Source organism: Penaeus monodon, chromosome 17 (assembly GCF_015228065.2).
Source record: "Penaeus monodon isolate SGIC_2016 chromosome 17, NSTDA_Pmon_1, whole genome shotgun sequence".
Classification (NCBI taxonomy): Eukaryota; Metazoa; Arthropoda; class Malacostraca; order Decapoda; family Penaeidae; genus Penaeus; species Penaeus monodon.
The window spans coordinates 41,464,984-41,492,483 of record NC_051402.1 but is presented as its reverse complement, the minus strand read 5'-3'; the positions used below and the strand labels follow the sequence as shown (position 1 = coordinate 41,492,483).

The 27,500-nt window shown below is 37.1% G+C and overlaps 3 protein-coding genes across 3 annotated transcripts in view; 1 reads left to right on the top strand and 2 right to left on the bottom strand.

The window, feature by feature from the left end:
* Positions 1 to 2,254, bottom strand: part of LOC119583756 (TBC1 domain family member 12-like) — a 91,445-nt gene extending 89,191 nt beyond the window's left edge. The window contains exon 1 of the mRNA XM_037932418.1: positions 710 to 2,254. Coding sequence (XP_037788346.1) covers positions 710 to 2,139 — 1,430 coding nt within the window. The 5' untranslated portion in view covers positions 2,140 to 2,254. The remainder of the gene's footprint in view (positions 1 to 709) is intronic.
* Positions 2,255 to 2,661: 407 nt separating this feature from the next.
* Positions 2,662 to 12,019, top strand: LOC119583755 (lipid droplet-regulating VLDL assembly factor AUP1-like). Its single transcript, XM_037932417.1, has 8 exons — positions 2,662 to 2,873; positions 6,755 to 6,892; positions 7,172 to 7,322; positions 8,324 to 8,505; positions 8,780 to 8,941; positions 9,306 to 9,426; positions 9,957 to 10,089; positions 10,355 to 12,019. Exons 1-8 carry the CDS (start codon positions 2,836 to 2,838, stop codon positions 10,729 to 10,731), a joined length of 1,302 nt encoding a protein of 433 aa, XP_037788345.1. The 5' UTR covers positions 2,662 to 2,835; the 3' UTR covers positions 10,732 to 12,019.
* Positions 12,020 to 16,330: 4,311 nt separating this feature from the next.
* The window catches only part of LOC119583754 (GTP-binding protein Rit2-like), a 12,317-nt gene continuing 1,147 nt past the window's right edge, over positions 16,331 to 27,500 (bottom strand). The window contains exons 2-5 of the mRNA XM_037932416.1: positions 24,765 to 24,821; positions 24,156 to 24,229; positions 22,687 to 22,887; positions 16,331 to 22,505 (exon numbers count right to left, since the gene is read on the bottom strand). Coding sequence (XP_037788344.1) covers positions 22,269 to 22,505; positions 22,687 to 22,887; positions 24,156 to 24,229; positions 24,765 to 24,821 — 569 coding nt within the window. The 3' untranslated portion in view covers positions 16,331 to 22,268. The remainder of the gene's footprint in view (positions 22,506 to 22,686; positions 22,888 to 24,155; positions 24,230 to 24,764; positions 24,822 to 27,500) is intronic.

Sequence of the window (27,500 nt, the reverse complement as noted above, 5' to 3'; positions counted from 1 at the left end):
AGATAAGGATGGTTCTATCTATACAACTGATTAGGGTAATATTGATTCTTTTGATAAGAAGCCTTGATGGTACTAATAACAATAACTGGAAGAAATGATAAATAATAGTGATATAGCTATGATAAACTAAGGGCCCCCAGAATTCATGCAAACTTCGACAGAGATAACATTAAGACAGCTGAAGCGAGTCTGCACAGTTGCAAACCTACAGCTGGATTCATTGGACTCTGGTAAACAAAACTTTTGCAGGACTTTAGACACTATTTACTGCCTATTTCCTTTTTTGCTTTCTCTCTCTCTTCTTTTTTTTTTTATATATTTCCTATTCCCTTCGTATCTCTTATTTTTGCCATTTCTTTTCTTCTCTTCCCTTCCTTTTTTTCCATTCTTTTCCTAATTATGAATCTTTTCCCTTTCATTTGTCTCTCCCATTTTTTCCTATCTTCTTATTTTTGTTTTGTTGTTTGCCCTTTGTTTATCTTATATTTCCTTTTCCCTTCTGTCCAGTTCCCTTTTTCCTTTTTTCTTGTTCTTTTAGTTTTCCTCCTCTTTTTCTATCCAATTTTCCCTTCTCTTATTTTTCCTCTCTCCTTTCTTTCCTTTTTCTACCCCATTTTTCCTTCTCTTCTCGTTCCTTACTCCTCCTCCTCTTTCCTCTACCCCATTCCCTGTCCTCTCCCCGAACAGCCAAAGGGTCCAGAGTACGTACCTTGTGAGGAAGTCGGTGATCCCTCTCTTCTTCGTTTTCCCGTCGGAGTCTGCGATGGAGAAGTCCCTCAGGGAGCTCGTGTCGGACTGCTGCGAGCCCAGACACACAGCGCTGTCTGTGGCAGAGTACGCCGACAACTCAGTGTTGGAGCTCGACAGGCTGGAGAAGGAACTGGCGTCGGTGATGGAGAGGGAGTTGTTTGTGCTGACGCGCTGGAGGCTGTTGCGAGGGCTCTCATAGTAGCCCCTCTCCAGCGAGGAACTGCCACTGACATTGCCCGACTGGGGAGAGGGGTTTTTGTCGATCAACCGGATGTTCTCCCCACTCTCGTCCACCTCCTGGATGATCTCCAGGGGCTTCGGGGGGGATGTTGTGTCACAGACGTCCGAGGTCTTGAGCAGAGATTCCTTCAGAGATTCCTCCTCTCTCTCCTCCAGCGTCGAGCAATCACTCTCATAGTCCAACTTCAACTTGTCGGGAATTCCATCGCACTCACTCCCCTCCGTCGCCGCTGTGTTGGACATTCTCTTGTTTACGTAATTGTTCTGGCCCTTGCGGGGCGTGCCCAGGCATAACTGTTTGGTTGCTGGGTCGTACACCAGCGGGAGGGACTCCAGCAGTGCGTCCAGCGACACGTGTGGGCTTCCTCTCACGACCCTGGAGGTCATCTCCCCCTCGTCTGCAGGCACTGACACACAGGAACTCTCAGACGGCGCCGCCCCGTGCCCCTCGCCCTCGCCCTGCACCAGCAAGCCCTCTCCTTCTTCCCCGCGGCCGCTCCCCTGCTCTTCCCTGGCCCCATTGGCCAGGTCCCCCGCCGCCTTCCCGCTGGCCCCCGCCGGCAGGAGCTTCTTGCGGAGCCCCTTCAGCTTCCTCGGGCGGCCCGGCCACGTCCTGAACCAGCTCTCGACGCCCTTCTGGCCGCCCTCGCCCACGCCCGCGAAAGGAACTGCCTCCGTCGACAGGCTGGTGGCGTCGGGGCGCTCCTCGTCGGCGGCCGAGGCCTTGCCGCGGCCCTTCGCGAACGCGGGGAACGCCCCCTTGGCCTCCTGCGCGCCCTCGCCCTCGCCCAGGTTCTGGTTCAGGTCCTCGGGGAGGCTGGCCGAGGTGCTGCTGGGGGCGGCGGCGCTGGGGGAGGCGCTCAGGGCCGCCGCCGGGGGCTCGCCGCTCCGGGGGCGCCCCCCGCTCCTCCAGGGGGCGGCGCCCCTCACCTCATGCTTGAGCCCGCTCTCCGACTTCCTGGAGCTGTGGAACCTCGCCAGCAGGGACTGGGCGCGGAAGGCCTCCGACTTGAAGGGCAGCTTGAGGGAAACCTTGGGGATGCCGTTCCTGGAGGAGGCCGAGTCCCTGGCCGAGCCCTCGGGTGTCGGGCCGTGCCTGCCGCTCAGGTGCTCTCTAACACACGGGTCAGGCTCTGGCGTATCGTCCATTTCTTTTGTAACATATGTACTTTCAATTCGATCAATATCACCTACAAGTTTCGCTAAAATAACACAAAAACTTGACGTCACTCGCGGTATAGATGTTGTCGCTCCATTTTCTTGTTTTCTACTGCCAGTGTCGCCAGAAACCAGACATCTTTTCAATCCCAATTTGTGTCACGTATCGAGTGATGTTTATTTCTCTCGTAAATTAGAAGTTCCCCTGTTATTTCGAATATTTCTTTTGGTTCTTTATTTACGTTTTTTTTTTTTTACAAATAATTAGAACACAAAAATGCATAGCCATTGTTCATATGACGTCTATTCAATGTTTGGATCCGGATCATGTCATCGATTTAAATGTGTTCTTAGATTTAATTTCGAGCCATCTTTACCACTTTTCACCTTCCCATAATTCCAAGCATCTAAGAACTAACCAATTTATCATAAAACACAATCCCTTACTATCCCTTCAAAAAATGAGCAAGAGATAAAATACCGGACAGGAGCCCCAAACAACGCTCCGCGACCCGGAACTAGCAGCCTGCTCGTGACAAGGCCGAGAGTATTTACAGCTGGGAAGAAGCCTAGATTTTGGCTGGATTTTTGATCATTAATTTCCTATGAAGTCACTGGCGTAAACAGCGACGGGGCAGAGACACGGCTGGCACGAACACAGCACCAGTAACCAACCACAGAGTCGCTATGACGATACCAATCGAAGCCATATACAATAGAAACAGGTGAGTTTTCATCACTGGGGGGGGAGCAAATGGGCCTTATTTAGGCTTTTACTAAATTACTTCTTCATCTCTTTTAAGTTTCCTTGGCCCGGAGGCCTTTTTTTTTAGAGCCATTCTCGCCTATCTTAGGGCTAGTCCTCCGGGAGATGGACGTGTAGGCCCTTTCTTGGCCCTTGCGCTCCAAGGCATATGCTGGTCTGCCTCTCGGGGCCAAAGGGACGCTGTCAGCATTGCACTCTGGTCTCCGTCTCATTGCACGTTTTCTGAGGCCCTTTGGCTTGTCTTCGGGTGTCTGTTACTGAGAGCGACGCGCCTCCCAGAGACCAAGTCCCAAAACCAGGCTGTCTTGCGGACCCAAAATCCAAACGTAACCTTTCCTGCCGTCCGTTTATTCCCTAGACACAGGGGCTATGCCACCCCCTCCTGTACCCCTCCCCCTCCTTTATTAGCGCTTCATGCCACCTGACACGAAATGCGACATCAAGAACTCTGGCTGTTAGAGGGTGTTGTGGACTTAGTCTCCGAGCGGTGACATGCAGAACCTATTTCCCTCATTTTCCGGGAAACATGAGGCCGCTGCAGATTTATCTCTATTGTTTCCTACTCTATTTTTTATGCTCTACAAGATGGCAGTGGCCATTTTTCTCTATCTAAGTGCGTCGCTCTCAGTAACTTTAACAAAAAAAAAAAAAATAATAAAATAAAAATTAGATATATATAAAAGATCATATATCAGTGAATTGAATTATAGTAAAGATATGCTGGATTTTTTTTTTTTTTTTTTTTTATCTAGCCATGTAGTATTTTCCTACCACCTGGGAACCTGTGACGCAGCCTGTGGGTCGTTTAGGCTTACATTTATGAATTTATGAAGTGATTCAGTCAATCAAAATAAAGGTTAATGTTACCGAGAGCGATGGACAAGGGAAATGGACACTGCCATTTTAAAGAGCATAAGAGATAGTCATAAACAAAACAGGTATAGTTGCTGCAGCTTCATATTTACTGTGAAATGATGAAAATATCTGTTGCATATCATTGCTCAGAGACTAAGTCCACACCACCCTCACACAGCCTGAGTTCTTCATTTCTGTTTTCAAAAGGTTGGCACAAAGTGGTAATAAATGACCCCCCTGTCTAGTGAATAAATAGAAGGTAGGAAAGGTTAGGTTTGGGCTTTGGGGTCCGCATTATACCTAGCTTTTGGGACTTCCTCTCTGGAGGGTGTGTTGCTCTTGTTAAGCAATACCAGATATAGATAAGAAGTTAGTTGAGGCTTCTGATTGGTTATTGAGAAGTTGGAGAGCTATCTTTCACAGTGGATTAGCTCCTTACGTCAACATTGACACTGTTGCATAAGGTTCATACACTTATGGATGTGTGATGTGTGGGTTATTATTATTGCTTGCTTCTGAAATAAGTGTACTGGGAAGATACTCTAATCACCTCCAGCAGTGAGGGAAATCTTCCAGCCTCCAAAAACACACATCAAGGAAGTGCGTAGGTGATGCTGCAGGAGAGGGATGGGGATGAGGGGGGGGGGGGGGGTTATTAGTATATTACATATGTCCTGATTTTTTTCAGTCTCCCAGAGCACCTTAACCACACATGTAGCAGTACCATTTATTATTTTCGTTAATGTTCACTTGGCTCTAGTTAAGATAAATTTAATTGAACTTTCAAAATTGAATTACTCAATAATCATCATCAATAATCATCAATCATCAATCATCATCATCAATCATCATCATCAATCATCATCATCATCATCATCATCATCATTATTATTATTTTATTGTAATAGAAGAGCTGTCTGTTGCTAATACAAAAAAAAATTGGGTTGATTATTTACTGTTTTATGCTATTCACTGAACCATAATTTCCCATGTAGGTCGATATTATTATATTAAATACCCTTCCAGCCCAACAAATGAAGGGGTCCCTGGGAAAATTGAAGTGTTGTTTTTTTTTGGGGGGGGAGAAGAAAAACAAGACATATTCCACAGTTGATCTGTATGTTATATAAAATAGCTTACAAGATATGCACATTTATTACAAATTACCCATCAGCATGCTATATACCAAATGGACAGCTACCATAGTTTCTTCTATGGTTACACTTCAGTCAATACAGCAAGCACACATGCCTTTACTGTATAACATCTGGTTCCAAACTGCCTGGAATGGTTGATTTTCGTGAAGTCCCAATCAATAAGTAGCACGGCACTGTCATTACCGATAAGTGGCCTGTTGATTGAAGGATAGGTTTCATTGCTTACTGGATTTTTTGTTTGTTTGTTTTCTGGTAGATGGTTCTTTTTCTAAAACTATGCTTATAGCAAAGGTGGATCATAGGGGATGGAATTCCTGAAAGGAAAAATACATATCAGTCATAACCTCTATAACAGTAAACCTATTTGTACTGAATGAATATGTGTGTGTGTGTGTGTGTGTGTGTGTGTGTGTGTGTGTGTGTGTGTGTGTGTGTGTGTGTACACATATATATATATATTATTGTATTTGCTATTTGTTCATGGTGGACAGTCCAGAGGTACAGAAAAATCAGCTGTACAAACTTTAAATGGATTTGAAAGGACTTTTCAGGTGGATTTCCCTGTGCTATATTGAGCCACATGCCGGCTGCCGCTGCACTAAAAAAAGTAAAGCACAGGAAACATCTATTTACTCAAGTTTCCACAGTTTAAACTCTATTTTTTTAGAAAAAAGGCTCAATATAGAAACACCCAAGATCTGTGCGCCAAGGGGCAGTATTTGTATGCCTGTTTGTCTGCCTTTTACCTCTATAATCTTAGCCGATGTAAGCAAGGTATCGGCATAACATCCTTATTTGATTGGTGTGGTGCCTGCTATCAAACCAGTCATGGAATTACACTTATCACTTCTACCTTTTAATGCATTGGTCCCAGTCATAACGAAGAGTAAACAGTGGCAGGGTGTTAGGTTGGCTTGTATATTTTTTGGCATAATTCTCCTTTTTATTTTATTTTTTTGTTATTATTTTTTATTTATTGTTATATATATATATATATATATATATATATATATATATATATATATATATATATATATATATATTTTTTTTTTTTTTTTTTTTTTTTTTTTTTTTTTTTTTTTTTTTTTTTGTATTATTATTTTTTTCTTCCTGTGATGCATGAAAGGGAAATGAATTATCATGCAGAGGTTCTTGTAATAAATAGCCAAATTAGGGGATAATGTCTTCTTTTCCTTCTTTTCTTTCTTTTATGCTCTGTATAAGATGACACAGAAAGTATTATATTGAGACCCTTGATTATTTCTTGTAAGGAAATACAGTCTGTGATCATGCATGCTAGATGTAAGTCTCTTTGAAACAGTCCTGTTGACTTTCTGTTGAAGATAGAGCAGCATAGATTATTGGTGTGATATTCTAAGAGTAACCACAAGTAAACATGGTAGTTGTCTGTTTCATTTCGTGCCTGTATTAGGTCACATGGTGTTGCTGAACCCATTGTGGAGTATTGTTTTACATTCTCAGATATCTCTCCTCACTCTGGGGGTGTGTGTGGAGGGGGGGGGGGGATGGGAGTGATTGAGGGGAGGGAGGGACGGAGGAGTGAGTGGGTGAGTGAGTGCAAGTGTGAGTGTGTGTTTGTGTTTATATGTATGTGTCATTTTAAGGTAGATTTTGTGGTTTTAGCTTCACAAGGAAGATACAAGAATGAGACGTGATCATGAATAGACTGCATTTCTCCAAATAAGAATTCTACATAACTGAGCCAAAAAAAAAAAAAAAAAAAAAAAAATTATCTCAATTATCCATGCTTACATGTTATTCATGTTATCCTCTACCTCTCCATTAACGATTTGTCTCTGTCTTCCAGGTTTCCAAGTGGACCATATCTTCTTTTCCTCCTCCTGTACACCCCACTAGGTCTCGTAATCTTCGTGCTGCGAGTGTTTATATCCCTACAGTTGTTTGTAGCGTCATCCATTCTCCCCCAGAACACAGTCATAAGAAGGTAAGGATTCTTTTGCTCCCGACTAGCTGTGTCGACGGGAAGTTTTGAGGGACAGTTAGTGAGATAACGCAGTTGTAAAAATTTATTTCTCTCGTGAGACTGTTGATTGCGTGCCACGTGGTATTTGGGGTTTTATTGTTATTGCGATTTTTCAACTTGATTTTGCTTAGCTGATTATCTGTTTATTTATATTTGTCAGTAGCAGTTGTATTTTGAAGCAGTAGTGATGATTGTAAATTTGTGATATTACTTTTTTTTTTTTTTGCCCCTTCCCCCAAGGGTTGTGTTGCGGGTACTTTATTCAGTCCTAGGGTTGGTGGTGCAGGAGGAGGATGTGGAAAAGAAAGATCATAGTTGCCGCATCATAACAACCAACCACATCACACCCTTCGATCACCTGGCAGTCTCCATGGTTATGCCCTGTGTCACGGTAAGTCTTGAGCCCTTAGCCTCTCTCTCTCTCTCTCTCTCTCTCTCTCTCTCTCTCTCTCTCTCTCTCTCTCTCTCTCTCTCTCTCTCTCTCTCTCTCTCTCTCTCTCTCTCTCTCTCTCTCTCTCTCTCCTTCTCCCTCTCTCTCCCCCTCTCCCTCTTTCAAACCCTCTCCCTCTTTCTCCCCCCTCCCTCTCTCCCCCTCTCTCTCTCCCTCTACCCCCCTCCCCCCAATTAGACTCCAAAAATAGTAGATATTTTCCACAGAAGGTAAATGCAGTAGAGCCATTAGAGCTGAGTATGCTCTGAATATGTTTTACAATCCCTGGTATAGATTATGAGATATATATATATATATATATATATATATATATATATATATATATATATATATATATATATATATATATATATATATATATATATATATGATTTTTTATGGTCTAGAAATCAGTCACTAATTGAGAACTTTCCTCTTAGTAATGACTCCTTCTAAGCAACAACAGTGAACATTATTCATCAAGTCCAAAGAAACATTTCAGTCATTCTTATCTATGAAAGTAGGGCTGTCGCATTTGTAGCCAAGGGCTGAGAAGGAGTCAAGTGACATTTTAAGAATAAGTATGTATGAGGCTTTTATATGAAGAGGGCAACTTTTTCCCCTCCATATAGGGATTCGAATCGCCAGTTCATGTGAAGTATGATGGGGGGTTTCTTCTTTATTTTGATATTAATTTTAATTCAGTCCTGAGTGAATGCTAGTAACATTTTGATTGAAAGAGAAGAAAAGATGAATTAATGCAGCTTTAATTCTTCTCCTGTTCTCCAATTTGTCAGAGGAAACGAGCAATGTCTTATAGCTGTGGTATGTAATCTCATTAAGGGATAGCTATGTATGATTATTAAGTAACCTAGTATTTTCCAATGAGAGCTTCTATGCCTTTTATGTTTTTCTGTTGTCTTCATATAACTTGGCTTTAAAAAGTTGAAATCCTTCTGCAGCCAAGTGTATATGACTTGCCCAGTGTTCTCTCTTCGCTGCTTTGCTACCGTGACCTGGGAGTGACGCAAGGCCGCGAAGCTCTCAGAGCAAATGCTCGCTCCTACCTCAGTGAAAGCAGCAACCCTCCTCTGCTCCTCCACCCCGAGGGAGCCACCACAAGCGGGGAGTTGGCCCTCATGAAGTAAGTGCATTTTGTTTGAGTTGTGGTCCGGTATAGGTTGTGGAATATAGAAGGATTTGAATGTAGCTGTTCTCATTGCTTTGACTGAGTGTGTAAATAATTTTTTTGTGTGTTTAAATATTTTCTTTTTATTCTTGGTTATAGTTGCAACTTTATTTTGTGTGTGTGGATCCTATTCACATTTATCACTAGCCATCAACACAAAATTCTCACAACAAACTCTTTGCTTTGCTAACACCCAACAGTGCCACTAAATATGCTCCTCATCCTACAGGTTTGGATCTTGGGCCTTTGAATTCAACGGATCAGTATTAGTGGCTGGCATCCGGGTGTGGCGTCTCCCCCTCTTACCCGTGGCACCCTCAGTCCTAGGGGCGTCATGGGTCGCCGACCTCTGCTTCATGTTCTTCTCACCTGTGACTGTGTTCACCATCAAGTAAGGAAGGAAGGTTCCTCACTGGTCTGGATGTGTAGGAATATTTTTATGAATGACTGGAGTAATGGCTGAGGTTCACTTGGGTGGGGGAGTGTTATGGGAACTGAAGGATTTTTTTTTGTTTAGTTTGTAACTGAATGGATAGAAGTTCCAGACGTGTTTGTGTTTTGTCTTGATGTGAATCTGCAAATAGAGTGATAATGGAAAGTGTGAGGAGGAGGTGGAGGCAAGATGCAGAATGAAGATAGTGATGAGAGAAAGGCTGCAGAATTTGAGTGGGTGGGTGGGGAGTCTACCATGGGGAAAAACCTGTTGTGAGTGACATTTCTGTTTTGATTTTCTTTTGTGTCTGGTTGTTCAACAGATATATAGGAAACATGAGAAGAGGAGAAAGTGAGTCAGCAGAGGAATTTGCTGCCCGCGTGCAAGTTGCTTCAGCAGCTTCCCTGTCTGTGAAGACAACAAATCATACGGTTGCAGACAAGGTGGGGAGACTTCGAGGAGACCTTTTTATTTTGCACAGAAATAACAGTAAAATCAAGAATAGTTAGTTTAATATATATTTGTTCCATACAACAATACACCTGCATGTGTTTCAAATATGCATAACAATTGGATAATACAAAGGGTAGTGATTCTTTGTTTATAATGCTTCATATGTAGATGCTGTATGTATAAAATGTAAAGTTTGACTATGATTTTTGAAGTTCAGGAACAATTACATACAGCACATGTCAACAAAGCTTACGGTAGAAAATAAAATCCTCATTAATGAGGGAGATGTTATAAATACATCAGTCAAATCACTCTGAAAAGGCATTAGTAGTCTGACACACATGCAAGTTCCAGTAAGGGCCATGTGTCCCAATACAAGACCTGAAAATAGCAAGCACCAAATTGTCAACAGTTAGTGGTGAACCTGCGAATGGAGGAAATTGTCCAGCTTTGATTTAATGGAGAAAGTTTAAATCCTTCAAAAAATGTGTGTATATATCCTCTATCAACATTTTTGCAGGTGGAATTTATGAAGAGGCTGGCCAGGGAAGCTGCAGCCAACCCCATGCTCAGTCCTGAGGTGCACATCATGGCCCAGCAGGTGCAGGAGGTGCTACCCCACATTTCCCTGGACCAGATTAAGCGTGATTTAGGTCAGTCTGTGTTTGTTTCTTCAGGGGAAGTTGGGGGTTTTTAGGTAGGGGTTGATTTGTATCGGAAATGTGGTGGTCTAGCTTGAGATCTTTACATGTTTTAACTTTAGTTCTGTGGTGATGAATTAGGCATGAAGAGGGAAAGTATTCTAAGGAGTGATGTAGTTTTTTTTTTTTTTAATGGTACATATGCACATAAATGTTTTATAGATGTCTAGGTGACTGTGCAAATTGTAACAGCACACAACTCTGTCTCCGTCTCCAGTGCGTACGCAGAATGTCGACCAGACAATTACCAACTTCCTTGAGGGCAACGTGCCAGAGCCCATTCCCGAGCCTCGCCCTGCCACCCCCAGCCCTGCAGCCTCCAGCCCTACCCCCCCGCCAGCCACACCCACCACCACTCACCCCCATACTTCATCGCCCACAAATAGCGCTTCTAAGTCGACGCTGGAGACGGCCACCTCTCTTGCAGGTTCATCGGAGGCTAACGTTTCCCTGAATACAGCAGCAAAATCCTTTGGAAAGTCAGCAACAGAGAGAATGACATCTTTCCAGACGAGAAAAGCACAGCTCATAGAGAATGCGAGGAGAAAGTATATTGAAAAGCATGGCTTACAGTTGCCCAGAAATGATTGCTGACAGATTATATGTTAAGTTTTTTTCTCGCTCTTCTTTTTCACCCCGATGCCCCTCCTTTTTTTTTTGTTGATGAGTGGAGTTAAGCTGTATCAGCCATTTCTTAAGGGAGTCAGGAAGTTTGCTCAGAACTTTGGTCATGTTGGAATATAGATTTGAGTGATAGTTCTGCTAATGTACTCTGTGATTCTTACCTTCATAAGGGTCTGTTTGTGTATAACTAATTTTTTTTCATGTAGTGGTACATTTATAAGTTTTTTTGTTTTTTTCTATCTCTTTTTCTTTCTTTCTTTCTTTCTTTCTTGTTAGATATATTAAGAATTCAGCAAGGTCACTGGATTTGTTATTTAGAAGTTAGTGGTAATGTGTGATTCATGACTAACTGTTCTATGTTATTTAAAATTGTTACAAACCTTCTATTCTATTGTACTTTACTCCGTTTCCAAGGATTGGATTACATAATTACGTTCAACAAATAGAAGACAAATCCTTTTATTTCTGTATAAAGAAAAGCTAATCTCAGTTGATATTTATTATTACCAAAAACTGCAGGAGTTAATGTCGTAATTTGGGCTAGACATTCCTCTCTTTTCTTTCATTGTTTTTGTAGTTTCCCAACAGTCTTTCATGAAAGCAGATTTCATTATTATTATTGTTGTAATTATTATTATTATTATCATCGTTATTATTGTTATTTATTATCACTATCTCAGTAATCAAATTTTTTCTGCGTGTCAAATAGACATTTATATTTATTATAAGTGTTTTGAATATTAAGGATTTTAGATACTCTGTATGAGCTAGATACTGGACCTGAGAACATGAATAATACTTGAATGGAATAGTTTGGTGTATAATACAGATTTTTCACCTTTATTCTTTATGTACATTTATGTTTTGTTTGAATATATATAAGATTATCCACTCATGGAAAGTCTGGAAGCGGAAGGTCTGATTACGAGTTGAAGAGAAAGAAATGTATTGGAAATAAAATACAGGTTTGTGTGAAAGGCAGTGTTAATGCGAGGGAAGTGAGAGGAGGTTGTTGTGTTGGTCTTGTCTCTATATATTTGAAAAAAAAGAAAAAAAAAGACTACAAAAATATTACAAGTGTGTGTTTTATGTGACCTTTATTTATTTACTGATTTTTTTATTTGTTTGTTTTTATATATTTTTTTTTTTTCCAGTGAATCTGTGAATGGAAGAAGTGGAAAGCTTTGGTGGAGATGGTGTTAAGTACAGTACAAAGAGTTGATAAACAGAATTTAATAAAGATGACAAAAGACAGGTATTTAGCTTGATTTTTTTTTCCAAGGGATACAAAATGCATAAAATAATTGGAATTTTCAGAAATTTTGAAAATGTAAAAGAAAAGAGACTCGAGTAGAAGAAAATAAAATACAAAGCCCTTATGAATTATTGAAGATTTTTTTTTTTTCCCCTTTTTTTCTTTTTCTTTCTTTCTTTTTCTTTTTCTCACCCCCCCCCCCAAACATGTTGCAAGGAAATGAAGGAACAAAAAAAATATCCTTACCAGAGCATCATATATGAAAGGACACCACCAATTTTTTGGCAACTGATAGTCCAGCACTGCTAATCCAGGCAGAAGTATAAATAGACAAGAATTTTCTACCACATTAGTTCACTGTGCAGGCATAGACAGCATTGAGTGTGGCACAGAGAGACTATGCTTGTGCATCTCCCATCGTTTTAACCCAGTGATTTCAACATACAGTATTTGCTATAGTTTGGGGTGACTACAAGAGAGAGTTCAGACTAGATAAACAAAATTCCATGCATGTGTATCTCATATCGAATGATGCAAAATAATTTACTGGCAGGGCAGTTTCTTGTCATATGTTTTGAACCATGATATAGGCCAGATTTCGTAGTTTTACAGTTATCAGTTTAAATACATAATTAGTGGATCAGTCGTACTATTCTGTGTCAAAACCTTGACACGTGCAAAGTTTTTACTGGTGCAAGGGGACATGTAATCATATCATAAGGCTGAGTTCCATGGCCAGGATGATGCAGTGGCCTCACCATACACTTCATTCAAAATTTCATTCTTCGGGAATGGGTTTACATGCAGCCTTGGTCTGGCACAGTCTGAGAACCAAATTTGTCGGGAAATTGATGGTGCATCTGTGTGTTTTGTGTCCACATATGTAAGAGAGCTTTGTTGACATCCAGAGGCAAGGTAAAGAATGCTCTGGGATAAAAGGAAGAATGGGAAATGGAAATTAATGGTAGGTCTGTTTTTAAGTGTTTGGAACTAGGTAGACGCATGTATGTGTATATTATCATTAACATCTATTGAATGTGCACTAAATTTTTTGTAATTGTACACAGATGCCTCCATGTTAAAGTACAAATAGGGAAGTAGATAATTTATGGTATTTGAGGAGTAAAAGGTATGAAAGAAATACACAAACACATTGCTTTCTTTATCATGTGTATATATGTATGAATATATATATATACATATATATGTATGAATATATATATATACATATATATATATATATATATATATATATATATATATATTTTTTTTTTTTTTTTTTTTTTTTTTCAAAAATTCTATCTTATGGGAAAGAAAAAAAAGTTTTTTATTTTTTTATTTTTAGAGGTTTCTGAAAATTGTGGCATTACTTGACTTCTTTGACAATAATATTTTTTAACCAAAATTATTGTTGGATTTTTTTTATACCTTTTTTCTGCTTTGATTTGCATGTTTACTATAAGTTTAAAAGTATTATTTGAAAATATTCAGTGTAAATTTGCGACAAATTTTTATTTTTCAGTATATTATTATTTTCTTTTTAGAAAATCATTACATGTCATGAAAATAATTTGAATGCATGACAGACTCATGTGTATAATTTGATCATGTTTACCTTCCTTAGATTCTTCAGCATAAGAAGAGTATATATACCAGAAAAGCTCTACTGGAACACAAATATACACTTTTTTCCTCAAAGAAACACATCAGCATCGTTTCAGTTGTTGTACGAAGTCACCCTTCCTTAATAGTAGAAGATAAATCATTACTTTGCCTCTCTTCATTCACAGAAAGATAATATCTCTTTTGACTTTTGTTTTAGACATGATAGGTTGATGGAGTACATATAAAAGCAAAGCAAATGGAATCATCAGAGACGATATCTCGTTTGTGTTACCAATCCCTATGAGGATAATTCGGTTAAATAAACCCATGATATCAGTCATCAGTATCGGCTAATTTGAAATATATTCTGTTAAATTAGCCCATGGTATCAGTCATTGATATCAGCTAATTTGAAATACACATAATCTCAAACTCCCGGTGTTTTATCATGATTTTTATTAGTATTTTTATTTATACAATGGAAAAATGATTATGATCCTGATATCACCAAAGGGTAAGTAAGACTTTTGAATTTGAGGAAATGGAATAATTCCCAAAGTCTTTCCAAAAGTGAAATATTTTTTTGCTGTCAATAAATTTTTGCCCGAATAATCCAGATTATTTTGTCAAATCCTTTCGAAACAGAACAAGGAAAATCTAATTCTCATTGCCCTCTGAAAATTGTAATTTGTGTTTTATGATATATTTGAATATATATATATAGTATGTGTATCTAAATAATCCCTTTCTATTGTTTTCATGTGTTTTTTGTGATGCATAATATGAATGTGATTATATAGAGTACTTATGTATATATTTGTAAGTATGAATCCTTAATTCAAGATGTTAGGAAATTCTATTGTGACATCAAACTGTAACTTTTATTTTAAAGTTTTCTGCAAACAAATTGTGGCCATATTTGCAATTTCTAAATCATTTGCATCTGTTTGTCTCTCCTCATTCAGTCAATGTGGTACTTCTTTGGTTAATATATAGAAGAAAATTTTATATTCTCCTATAAAAAAAAGTTTGCTTTCTTTTGAAACAATATTTTTCAACATTCAGCATTTAGTTGGTTAAAGTTTGTTGTAATTCTATGCAAGCGTAAATATAGTGCAGTGTTTTTTTTATTGGAAAATAATTCTCTCAGTTTTTACCTTTGTAGTTTTTGTGGCCAAAAGATACTTTACAATTATCAATAACTATGTGTTAATTATATATCATAAGACCTTCATATTATTTAAAAATGTTCAAAATTAATAACTTTTCCATATCTGCTTTGGTTTAAGTTCTTTCTCTCTTATTTCTTACTATTATTACTTTTTTAAAGGTAAGAACCACACTGAGCAGACCCTTGTTATTGGTAACGTATAATATCCTTAAAATACAGAATTATATCATATTTCTCTCTTCGTGTGCTCTTTCCCCCCCACAAAGTAATTCTAAAAGTATAAAAAAACAAAAAATAAGAACATGATCATTGGTCTAAGAAAACCAATATTTGGGAACCTTGCATGCTACTTATCAAGGTCCTTTCTTTATGATGTTGAAAATTTAAATTGATGGTAAATATTGAACGCTAAATTTTTGTGGTGTAGTTCGTCGGAATATTTTTTTGAAAATCTTTGGAAGTTGGTCTTTGAAATGCATAATCCTGACTTGTATGAATTAATAAAATTTTGTTAAAAGGACTGGTTTTATTAATCACCTTTGTTAATGCTTATGCTTCTTTCTTATTTTCATAACCAAAAGATGCTCATTAAAAATGACATTCCTAGTTTTATCACATATAACTGTTGCAACAAACCAATGCGCATCAGTTTTTTTTAACCCCATGTCACGAGGAAAAATGCTGTGCCCATTTTAATTTTTCTTTGTAAAATGTTTCTACACATAGATGGCTCTGCTATTGCTTATCCCACAAGGAGTCAATTAGTAGACCTTGTGACCTTAACTGATTTCACCTTTCCTTGAATTTGCAGGAAAAACATTTTTTTTACTAATGCTATCAATATCAATACTGTTATTTTTATTCTAGACATAATAACTTTAATGTTATTGACATTAGTAACAGCAATACAAGATAACAAAAGATTTTCAAGTGACAGAAGAAGTTAAACAGGTGAGACAAGTAGTACTCGTAACTGGTTCATTGGTGACTTAGTACATGTGGAGCTATCTATGTGTAAAAAAAATTAATGAAGTACTTTCAAAGCAGGCATGGCATGTACATTACATGCCATGCCTGTCAGTTTTCGGTTAAAAGACATTACATTGGCCTAGGGTAACAATACTATATTCTCTTTAGAATTAAAATACTTCTTTTTTTTTAATAGTTTTGTACTTTGTTAGATCACATTTTTTGTTTGACTTATATAAAAGTTTGGGGTTAGCAGTATGCAGAAAATATTCACTATGAAAATTGATCATCTTTTCAGTATCAGTACCTTGCCCATAATTTTTCAGAATGAGCATCAAAACACCATTCTTTATACATGTCCAAAATAACATTAACCACTATTAAAAAAAAAAAAATTAATCACATTCCCTTACATATTCTTACTTCCAACATTCCCTTTCAAGAAAATACACAGAAAAACATACAGTAAATACAAACAACTTGCAAACTCACTCACAATCACAGTCTATACAACTTACTATGACCTCACTATCAAGGGCTAAGGAAAGAAGGGGAAAAAAAACACTTGATAATATTGAAAATAATTTAATGTCTACTCTATCCATGGTATATACCCCTGGATATTTGGGTTGCATATTTCTACTAGTGTTCTTACGGGTGAGTACAGTAAATCCAAAACGAGTGAAGTGCATCATGTCTCAAGAAATCTGAATAATTTGAATGCAATAAAGTCAACAAAATATACTAAATATGCATCTTATACAATTCAACAACAGGTATAATATAATTCTTTAAAAAAAGAAAAAAAAAGGGGTTTTCTAATTCCTTAAATTAGAATATAGTTATTTGGAAAGGATCACAACATGTTATTACATAACAGGATTCTCTAAATGCTCATAATTATAGCAACAAATATTGGGTTGAAAAGAATTTCTACTCTAAACATCAAATATATATTAAAGAGTATTCCCCAAAAAGCAACAATACTCTCTCTCTGCATGATATAAAAAAGAAAAACAAAATCTCGATGATCAACATACAGTATGCTTTCGGTAAAGTACAATCTTAAACACCTACCACAGCCCACCACAGAGGGGAGTTCCTTTTCTTTTCTCTCTTCATTTTCCTTTTGGTAAGCCAACAGTGATAATTACTAAAGATTGAAAAAAAAAAAAAAATCATAATTTATATATATAATGTATATATATTACATAAACATTAAATATGATGTCTAACAGTGAAGACAACATACAAAGGGAGAGGGTCAACTGATTGACTAGATAAGCATAGAACTGCAGCTCAGGTTACAACTAGGAATCTCAAACGGTCAGAGAGGCTGTCAAACATCAGTCTCTTGCCGGCGGTGAAGCCTCGCTGGCCGCAAAGCCCAGCACAATAACCCAACGCAGCACTGTACTACGTTGTCGGACTTCACCTAATCTAGGGTCCGTAAACAGGTGTGTGAATAACAGCGTGTGTTGCAGGTTGGGTTCTTACCGCAACTGCTGCTCTTTCTTGAAACTTGTGCTCACAAGTCGAGCCATTTTCCCTATTCTAATCTCCTTTTTAATTATCATTCGTCTTTTAAACTTTTAATTTTCTTTTTCATTTTTGTTAAACTTTTCTTTCCACTCCTTAACTGTGCATTATCCATACATGCAAAAGATGCATCCACCTAATTCGTTAATGGTTTGCTTAACAACTACGTTTTGGAGGCTTAAATTTGCTTCATGTACCCTCTATAAAAATATCTAAAAATATCTTTAGCTGACTTGAGAAATGGTGATCTTACCTAGACATTCATTGTAAAGCATTATCCCAAAGTTACAGATGAACATTAATGAACAGGCAAAGTTTACACACTAAAAAAAAAAAAGGTGATTCTCCAGTGTCAAATGTACAGCATTTCCATCTACAGTCCACACTAAACATATTACTCAACAGAGAACATTTCAGTAACAATAACCTTATATATTTTGTTTTGAGATATAAAGGAAAAGAAAAGGAAATATAACACTGATTCACACCACATAAAAATTAAGATCATAACCTTAATGTACAGTAAACCATAAACTGTATGCAGTAACAGAACATTATCTCAAATACATTTGTCTAGTTTAGTTAATAAATACCCTATTCTACAATACTACAGAAACGATTGTTTTATCAAACAATTCAGAGTGCATAAGTGTTACACAGATTATGTCTCTATAGTATCAAAAAGCATGATTTCTGTTTGGCTTAAATATTTTACTCTGGTAGCATAAAATGCATGGTCAAATGTAAATAACAGAAAAATTATAAATTAGACAACAATGCATGAAGTTAATTAAAAATTCATTGAACATAAATGAAAAGCCCACTGTAGCAGCAGTTTCATCCTCAGGTATATTATGTGATCATTTTGTATAATTAACCCCCAGACACTGGTTTATTTTCGAGGAAGTCTTCCTATTCTACCAGCAAGTTTCAAACTGAAAGCACACCCAGCTTACCGAGAGAGGTGTCATGGGCTCCCTCGTGCACTAGAGTTGTGTTAATTGGAGGTGAAGGGGGGATGTTGGGCCTATCCAGGGCAGCTGAGGAGCATGCAGGAAAGGCCCTTAGAAAAAATGCTAATATAAAAATACACCAGCCAGCTGACATAGTAATAACAGAAAGGAAACGACATCTGTGATTGTTTCTCGAAGGTAAAATACTTTGGGGTCCAGTCCTGGGAAGGGGGGAGAGTGCATGGAGCCTGATGTTTGGGGGTAAGTCAGTCATTAAATAAATGTAAACCACATTCACTGCTTCTGATGACCTTCTGCGAGACACTGGATGACTTACTACAGCTGAAGCACGTAAAAGGAAATGGTATTGCATGCTAAATAGAATTCAAAAAGAGGAAAATGAAAAATATTCAGTTAACATTACCACAATCTCAGCATCAAAACTGAGGAGAGACAACAACACACAGTCAATGCATTTTGACTATCCCTCCTCTATCATAAAAAAAAAGAAAGAAAGGACATTCCAAAAATTGCAAGTGCAGACCTGAAGTGCCCCCAAAAAACATTACCTATCTTTAAAACTTATCTCTAAGATATTGGGCCTCACTGAAAAATGAGGACCACAAATACCTTCAATATGATTTTGAGAAAGACCTATGGTTACACTTCAAACTCATAAAGGATACCATAGGCCTAGAACCCATAAAATGCTATGTAATTCAGATTTTACTTCACAGTACATAGAAGTAGCTTGTGTGCCTATGACCTGTGCATTTGACCTTCAAAAAAAAAAAAAAAAAAAAAAAAAATCTCCATTATGTTTGCAAAACAGGCTTCCACCTATTATCAATGGGAGCCACCGCCTTTTTTTGTGCTAAAAATTAAATCTCCTATCCACGTTCCACATATTATTGCTGAAAAGCACTTAGAAATCTGTATCTAACATTTTCTACTCCCACTCTCTCATTTGTACACAGTTTGTCTTCAAATCTGAAAGAAGTTCACAGGCTGTTTTCTTGAAACATTAATAGAACTTTGAGATCAACAGGCTCAGCAATGATCATACAACAATCATTTCAATACCAAGTGAAAGTGCTAAAAAAAATATTCAATCAGTCTATATCCAACATTTCTTCTATTTTCCCCCTCACCCCACCTTTGCAGAATATATCTCGCAAATAATAAAGAAAATCTTTTAATGCTTTCTCAAAATGTAAATTCCATAACTACCTGTCATGTGAGGCTTGTTTCTAAAAAAAAAAAAAAAAAAAATCACCATTCCACTCACAATTTTCTGGTACCATCAAAATTCTACAAGTATGAATACAAGAAACACTTTCTGTTTTTAAGAAGTGATACCTAGTTCACTCTAATTTGTACCCTAGCTCAGAAATCAATTACCCAACTCATCTCTCACCGTCCCCTAAACGTGTGCTAAATCTCGCTGAAATCGAACAAAACTCGCAGCATAGTCAAGTAGAAAGCGGTAGCTCCCGTAAACGCCAGTCCGAAATGTTCCCATCCACGACATCAATACCATTCCTCATAGATTTGTTAACACTGCAGCATTACAGGCTATTGCTTCCACCAAAGATGCAATCAAAGGCCATAACCAAAGTGCTGAGAATCAATGCGAACCAACCCCCTAATGCCAACATGGAAGTGACACGGAGGACGAAATACACAACTGAGGGCTCGGAACTCTCAATGCTTCAACGTAACATAATGCAAGGATTCCTAATGCTGCCTAAAATAGGTAGGTGATTGAGATAAAATATGCTTCACAAAGCATACCTCATAATTTATATTAAAAAAAAGAAAAAAAAAAATTAAAAAATGCTCCCTCCTCATTCAGAAGACTGACACTAGTACAATCCTAAACCATTTGAGTATATTTCCAAGGAAAGGCTTTTCTTTTTTATATACACAATAAATATATATGGATGTAACACTTTTTGTATCTCTTTTTGTCCCTTCTTTTCTATGACTAGCATCACTTCCTAATAAAATCTGGTATAACTATATCATCAATGATTACACAACCAATCTTGTGCGAACAAAAGTATTTTGTGAAGTCTATCACCGCTGAGGGGGAAAGTATTTAGAGACAAGCAGAATGAATCCTTTCCATTTCCTACATACATAAATAATATAAGTATATATGTATATATATATATATTCCAGTTTATAGATCTCATTCTAGGTACAGTCATAACTTGATAATTTATCCTGAAGTATAAGAAGAAGAAAAAGAAAAAAAAAAAAAGTTTCTTAACCACATGTACAAATCTCATTATCATATTCACTTAGCAACATTACATAGATCCCTTCCTCTCATATAACATTATTCTCCCTTAATACACATCTGAAATAACAATATAATACATTTTAGATAAAACCTTAAAAATTAATAATCATCATAAAGATATAGATTAAATAAAACAATCTTTTAGTTTCTCTCACAGATCTCAAAGGCAAATATAATATAAACAGTTCACTTCAAACTCCAGTTCACGTTAGAGCAAGAGAGAGTGCGTGCTAAGCCTTCTGTAATAAAGATTATCAAAAACCAGTGTTTTAATCTAAGCAAGTTACGGACTTTCTAAATGAAAATGAATGTTTGAAAGAAGAAAAAAAAAAGAAAAAAAAGAAAGAAAAGATAAAAAAGAAGGAGAAGAAGAAGAAGAAAAAAATAGAATGAGCAAACTCTTTGCTCGTTTTCAGTGATCACAAGAATATGAAAAAAAATAAATAAATAAAAAAATAAAAAAAATAAATAAATAAAAAAATAAAAAATAAAAAAATAAATAAAGCAAAATAAGAGACAAAAACCTAACTATACATAACTCTGGTGATCTTTCTACACCGTAAAATGAGACTCCGCTGTCCTTGCCAACAAAAAAAAATCCTCTATGCCCCTACACACGGCATAAGTACTGCCGCCAGTCACATCCCATCGCCCCCATCTGATTGGAGGCATTGGAGCTCATACCGGAATACTGCTGTAGAATACCAAGGAGAGCATGTTCCTAACAGCCATGCCCCGAACGTGAGTGTTTTAATGGTTCCAGTAGAATTTCGTTGTTTTAGACGCCGCGGATGCTTATTGCTAACTACTACAACCGGATGTGTAAGTGAGACACTTTTATCATGGGTCAAGACCAGGCAGTGTATCACTCTTATTTACAATATATATATTACATCACACTGGCATTAAAAGCACAAGAACATGGTATCATATAATAATCCCCTTGATAAGGCCTATCGGTATATACAGTGTAAAAAAGACAGCACCTTGCTCCTTTCAAAAAGTTTTTTCTTTAAACTTCAAAATGAATAACGAAGGATCTTACACAACTGTTAAATATCTCCTGTGATCTAGATCTAGAGTAAATCTGAAACTTATTCTTTTTTCATAAGAATTATCCTAAGATGTCCTGATGTTTGAGAAACATAATCTAAATGAAGAATATCACATCTCCATTTATCTCTTAATTTTGCGCGTAAACAAATTTTACTACGTTTCATATGCCATAATACAATCAATAAATCTATGTTTCATTCTCTCCTTCATGGACAAATACCACAGAGTAAGAGAGAGAGAATAAAAATTCGTACATCCATAAAAATTGTCAGTAGAAACCCTCTTTCCTTATTTCTGAATCTAACTCTACATTTAACATTCCCATACAAAAAGCATACCACAAAATCAATGTCTTCTCCATGATGACATCTGAGCAACATCGTTTGTATTTTTCCTCTTTATTTGTTTCCTTTTTTCGGTAATTTCTCCGTCTGACGTGGAGCACAGCATGTGAACTGTGTAATGTGAATGAACTACATAAATATCCCTAGATCTACTGAGAAGTCTCTGTTTCTTATTTTCTCTCTTTTATTTCTTATTATGGCACTAGGCATACTCTCACAAGCACTTATGGAAGAACCACATTGTATAACCCTATAGACCTGTAAGCTCTAAATCGTCAATCCCCGTTGTTGACTTCCGATTTCGCTTCTACTTATACCGTGGTCGCCGAAAAATCCACAGGAATATGTTTTTGAACCTTCTCCAGCGCGAGAGAGACCGGCTCCTGCCCTGGTTCTCGCCTCCAGCTGCTTCCTTCTGCTTGCGACGAATTTCCCGCACAAGCATGTGGAATGCATCATCGACATATTGCCTCAAAGCAGCTGACGTTTCGAAGAAGGGACAGCCCATGGACTGCGCCAGGGCTTGGCCTTCTTCAGTCGAGACCTGGAACAAACGTACATAAAAATAATCCTTCACCATCATAGATCTTTGCCGACTTCCTCTCACTGCCCTTTTGACCGTGTTTTAAAAAGAGAAAGCTCCTGATATTCATTCTATCTCTTCTCAAATTACCAGCAAGTCATTTCCTTCCTCTAAAAACAGCTAAAACCCACACCAATCTCACCTTCCTGTGCACCGGATCATCCAAATCAACCTTATTGCCCACCAGGACAATGGGAATGGAGTCCGAAGACCCGCGCACTTTCGCAATCAACTTCCGGTACCCTGCCACCTCTTCGAAACTCCGACGGTCAGTCAGAGAGTAACAGATCAAGAAGCCCTCACCACACCGCATGTACTGATCCCGCATGGCAGTGAATTCAATCTGGAATAAAAAACTAAATATTTAGTCTACCTTCAGTTTGAAACACCAAATCTTCATTTATTCATTTCTACAGTGGAGACATATCTAAAAGAAAAAAAGACTTTAACAAAGTTGGTTCTTGAATGGTTTTGAATGATATTACCTCAGTTTTACGTAATGGTAGAAATGGTTCAATCAATATCTATACCAATTAATGTAAAAAAAAAGGGGCAATCAAAGCAGTTGGACAAAATAATATGATATTAACACTTAAAAAATAAATAAATAAATAAAAAATAATAATAATAAATAAATAAATTAATTAATTAATTAATTAATTAATAATAATAACAATAATAACAATAATAATAATAATAATAATAATAATAATAATAATAATAATAATAATAACAACAACAACAACAACAACAACAACAACAACAACAACAACAACAACAACAACAACAACAACAACAACAACAACAACAACAACAACAACAATAATAATAACAATAATATGAACATAAAAAAAAAAATAATAATAATAATAAAAAAAAATCTATCACTCATCTTTTCACTATAAATAAGGCACTTAGCACAAGAACACTCTATAACCCACCCTGGTTATAAAAAAGGTGATGGCAACCAAACGCTCAGTATGTATAGCTCTGCTGCCCAATAAAATGTTTTCACCTACTGTATTAAAGTCAAATTTAACACAGAACCTTCAGCATTGATGTCTCTCAAATTACAAAGAGGAAAAGTTAGAAGCATTTTCTTAATATAAAAAAAACAAACCTTTTCAGGGTTTTCCTTAGTAGGGACCTCCATAATGATAATACTGAGAATTTCCAAATCAAATTCTCTTTTAACAAATCTTAGAAACTGGAAAATTAAATTCACTACCTATCCAAGAAATACATTTGAACATTGGAAGTTACAGACAATACACAAATGAGAACAAATAATTCACAATAAAAGGTGTGTAACCAAGCTTTCAGCATCACATTTTAGTAAAAATTATGACAATTTTATCTTTACAAAACCATTAAAAAAAACAAGGTTTAGAGCAATTCTAGAAGCCCATAACTTGAAAACTACTGCCGTCAGAGCCTTGAATTCATACAAATCCCAGAACAGAGAAGACCCTCCTCTATCCGTGCCATCGTCAGGTGCCATCAAGAATTCTGGCCCTCCCTTGCCATGTAGAGATGCTATCCACCACCATGGGGGTTAGCTTACTATGTGCTACCTGCCTATTTATCTGCATTAATCAAATAATTCCTAACCTGGCCAGCTGTGTCCAGTATGTCGAGCAATGCTGGTTCTCCATCAATAACAGCTTGTCTCTGATATGCATCCTCTGTGAAAAGAATGAGCAGCATGAGTTGTAATGTCGAGAGAGAGAGAGAGAGAGAGAGAGAGAGAGAGAGAGAGAGAGAGAGAGAGAGAGAGAGAGAGAGAGAGAGAGAGAGAGAGAGAGAGAGAGAGAGAGAATCTGTATGTAGTATTCAGGCTATTTTAATTTGCTAATATGTATGTGTATATGCATGAACATCCAGAATCAAACCCCACCCACATCCATCACTTCCAGACTTGCACATAGACCGAGACAGACATGGACACAAACATGCACAAACACAGACAGATTTACAAACAGACAGACAGACAGACAGACAGACACACACACACACACACACACACACACACACACACACACACACACACACACACACACACACACACACACACACACACACACACACACACACACACACACACACACACACACACACACACACACACACACACACACACACACACATACACATACAAATACACATACACACACTACCAATGCCACCAAACTTATAAAGAATATACATATCCATACACACCAATAGTTGGGTCGTGGTACTCCAGAAAGCTGTGACTCACGAACTGTAGCGTCAAAGCTGAAAAAAAAAAGAGATTGTGAATGCAAGACAACAAAACAAAAGTTTATTACCAGTTATGATCTAAATAGAAAGGTATTTAAAATCTATATTGTCATTTGTGATTTCGATGTCTAATATGCCAATGTAATACTATGCAATGTAACATGCATGATGCAATATATCATCACTAAGCAGAAGAACACTAAGCAAAGGGATAGTGATATCAAATATATTTTTTATTTATTTATAGTATCAGGAGTTGATATACTAATAAAATCATACTAATAATAACTGCAATAATGGTGAGCACAGTAATAGTAGTTGTAATAAAAGCTGGTAAAAACAATAGTATATAATGCTAGTAATAATAATAGTATTAGTAGTATTAGTATTAGTATTAGTAGTAGTAGTAGTAGTAGTAGTAGTAGTAGTAGTAGTAGTAGCAGTAGAGTAGTAGTAGTAGTAGTAGTAGTAGTAGTAGTAGTAGTAGTAGTAGTAGTAGTAGTAGTAGTAGTAGTAGGAAAAGGAGGAGGAGAGAGGAGGAAGGAGGAGGAGGAGGGGGAGGAGGAGGACTAGAAGGCAGAGGAGGAAGGTGGAGGAGGAGGAGGACGAGGAGAAGGAGAGGAGGAGAAGGAGGAGGAGGAGGAGGAGGAGAGGAGGAGGAAGGAGGAGAGGAAGGGAGGAGGAGGAGGAGAGGAGAGAGAGGAGAGAAGAGAAGGAGAAGGAGAAGGAGAAGAAGAAGAAGAAGAGAAGAAGAAGAAGAAGGAAGAAGAAAGAAAGAAGAAGAAGAAGAAGAAGGAGAAGACCTAAAGGAAGAAAGAAGAAGAAGACAAAGAAGAAGAAGAAAAAGAAGAAGAGAAAAAGAAGAAAAGAGAAGAAGGAGGAGAAGAAGAAGAAGAAGAAAAAAGAAGAAGAAGAAGGAGAAGGAGAAGAAGAGTGAGAGTAAGCATAAGAATAAGAACAGCAGTAGCAATCGCAGTAGTAGCCACACCTCGCAAGTCTTATATACAAAGAGATAACACAGAATAACAAAAAAAAAAAAAAAAAAAAAAAAAGACTCCTCAATAACACTGACGAGGCCTGGTATGTGCATGCCTTCCCATTGCCCTTTGCCCTTCCTATGCATAACTACCTATAAATACTTCCATTATGCATTCATAAGATAGGCATCTGACTAAGCCTTCGATTGACTCTAAAAAGAAGTTATGCAAAAGCAAAAATAACATCAGGTGAGGAATAGATAATAAAAAAAAGTTGTGCCTGTAATATAAATACCAAGAAAAAGTTATCAAGTTATTTAGATTTCGATTCAGAGTTATATTAATAAATAAATGGCATGAAAATCTTTTTTTTTCTGATAATAATACTAGATAGATTCTTTTGGAAAATTATTTGATATTCACTACATAACAGCCACATAGATTATTAACATATACAATGATTTTCCAAAAAGAGAAAATTTACAGGAGAAATGTGCAAATGCACTATTTTATTCAAACGGATCAATACAATCCAGGTAGTATTATATGCTGATTATGCCAAACCCATAAATTCCAATAACTTTCCAAAGCACTATAAAAACAACAACAACAACAACGATAACAACAACAACAACAACAACAGCAACAAAGGACAAGAAGCAAACAGAAAGTAATACCATAATAAAACTTTGAAGCATTAGTCAGAAAAATACACAGACTCTGGACCAACGCTCTTACACTCGGGAATAATCACACACAAGTACGCGATTAAAGAAAGCATTAGAGAGAAAGATAAAATCCCAAGTGACTCAGTAGGCTTAAAGAAGACAATAACTACAATCTTTTAAATAATTAAATAGAAAAATAAGGTCTACAGAAACTATGCCATTACATTAACTCCAGGAGAACCAGGAGAGAAAAGATAAAATACCACAATTTCCTTGATTCTATAATCAAAGAAAAAAGGCAAAAATACAATGCAAAAATTCAAGAGGATTACAAAAGTAAAACCACATACTACAAACTAACAAACAGACAACAAATGTAAGAAACAAACCACACGCATTAACAAATTACGAATTCAAGACCACAACGCAAAAAAAAGAATTTGTCACAAACACAAAGACAACCAAACACATACCTTACAAAAGCACAAGAAGGAGAAGGAGAAGGAGAAGAAGGAGAAGGAGAAGGAGGAGAAGAAGGAGAAGGAGAAGGAGGAGAAGAAGAAGAAGAAGAAGATATAATTACGACCATTACACACATAATGGACGACCTAACCATAAGAGCAAAATTACACCAAGAATGCAAGAATAGAGCAATCATACATTACTAGAAGGAAAGTAAGAACACTAGAGAAAACACAGGAAAAACAAGAACAAAATCAAGAATATTATAAAACACAAAAACAAAGCACAGAGACAAGAACACATCATGACAGAAAGAACACATAATAAAACTTACCAACTAAAGCAAATGCAAGAACACAATACAAAGAGCAGAACACACAAGAATAATAATAATAATAATAAAAAAAAATCCATGAAATCCATGAACACACTACAATATCACGCGCAAATTATAAAGGCAAGAACATAGCAAGAACACAGCTGAATCACATGAACATACAACCAAATAAAAAACAAACACACACAGGCTCAAGAACACAAAGCACAAACAAAAAAATGGTACACAGCCAAGAACACAATGCAAAATA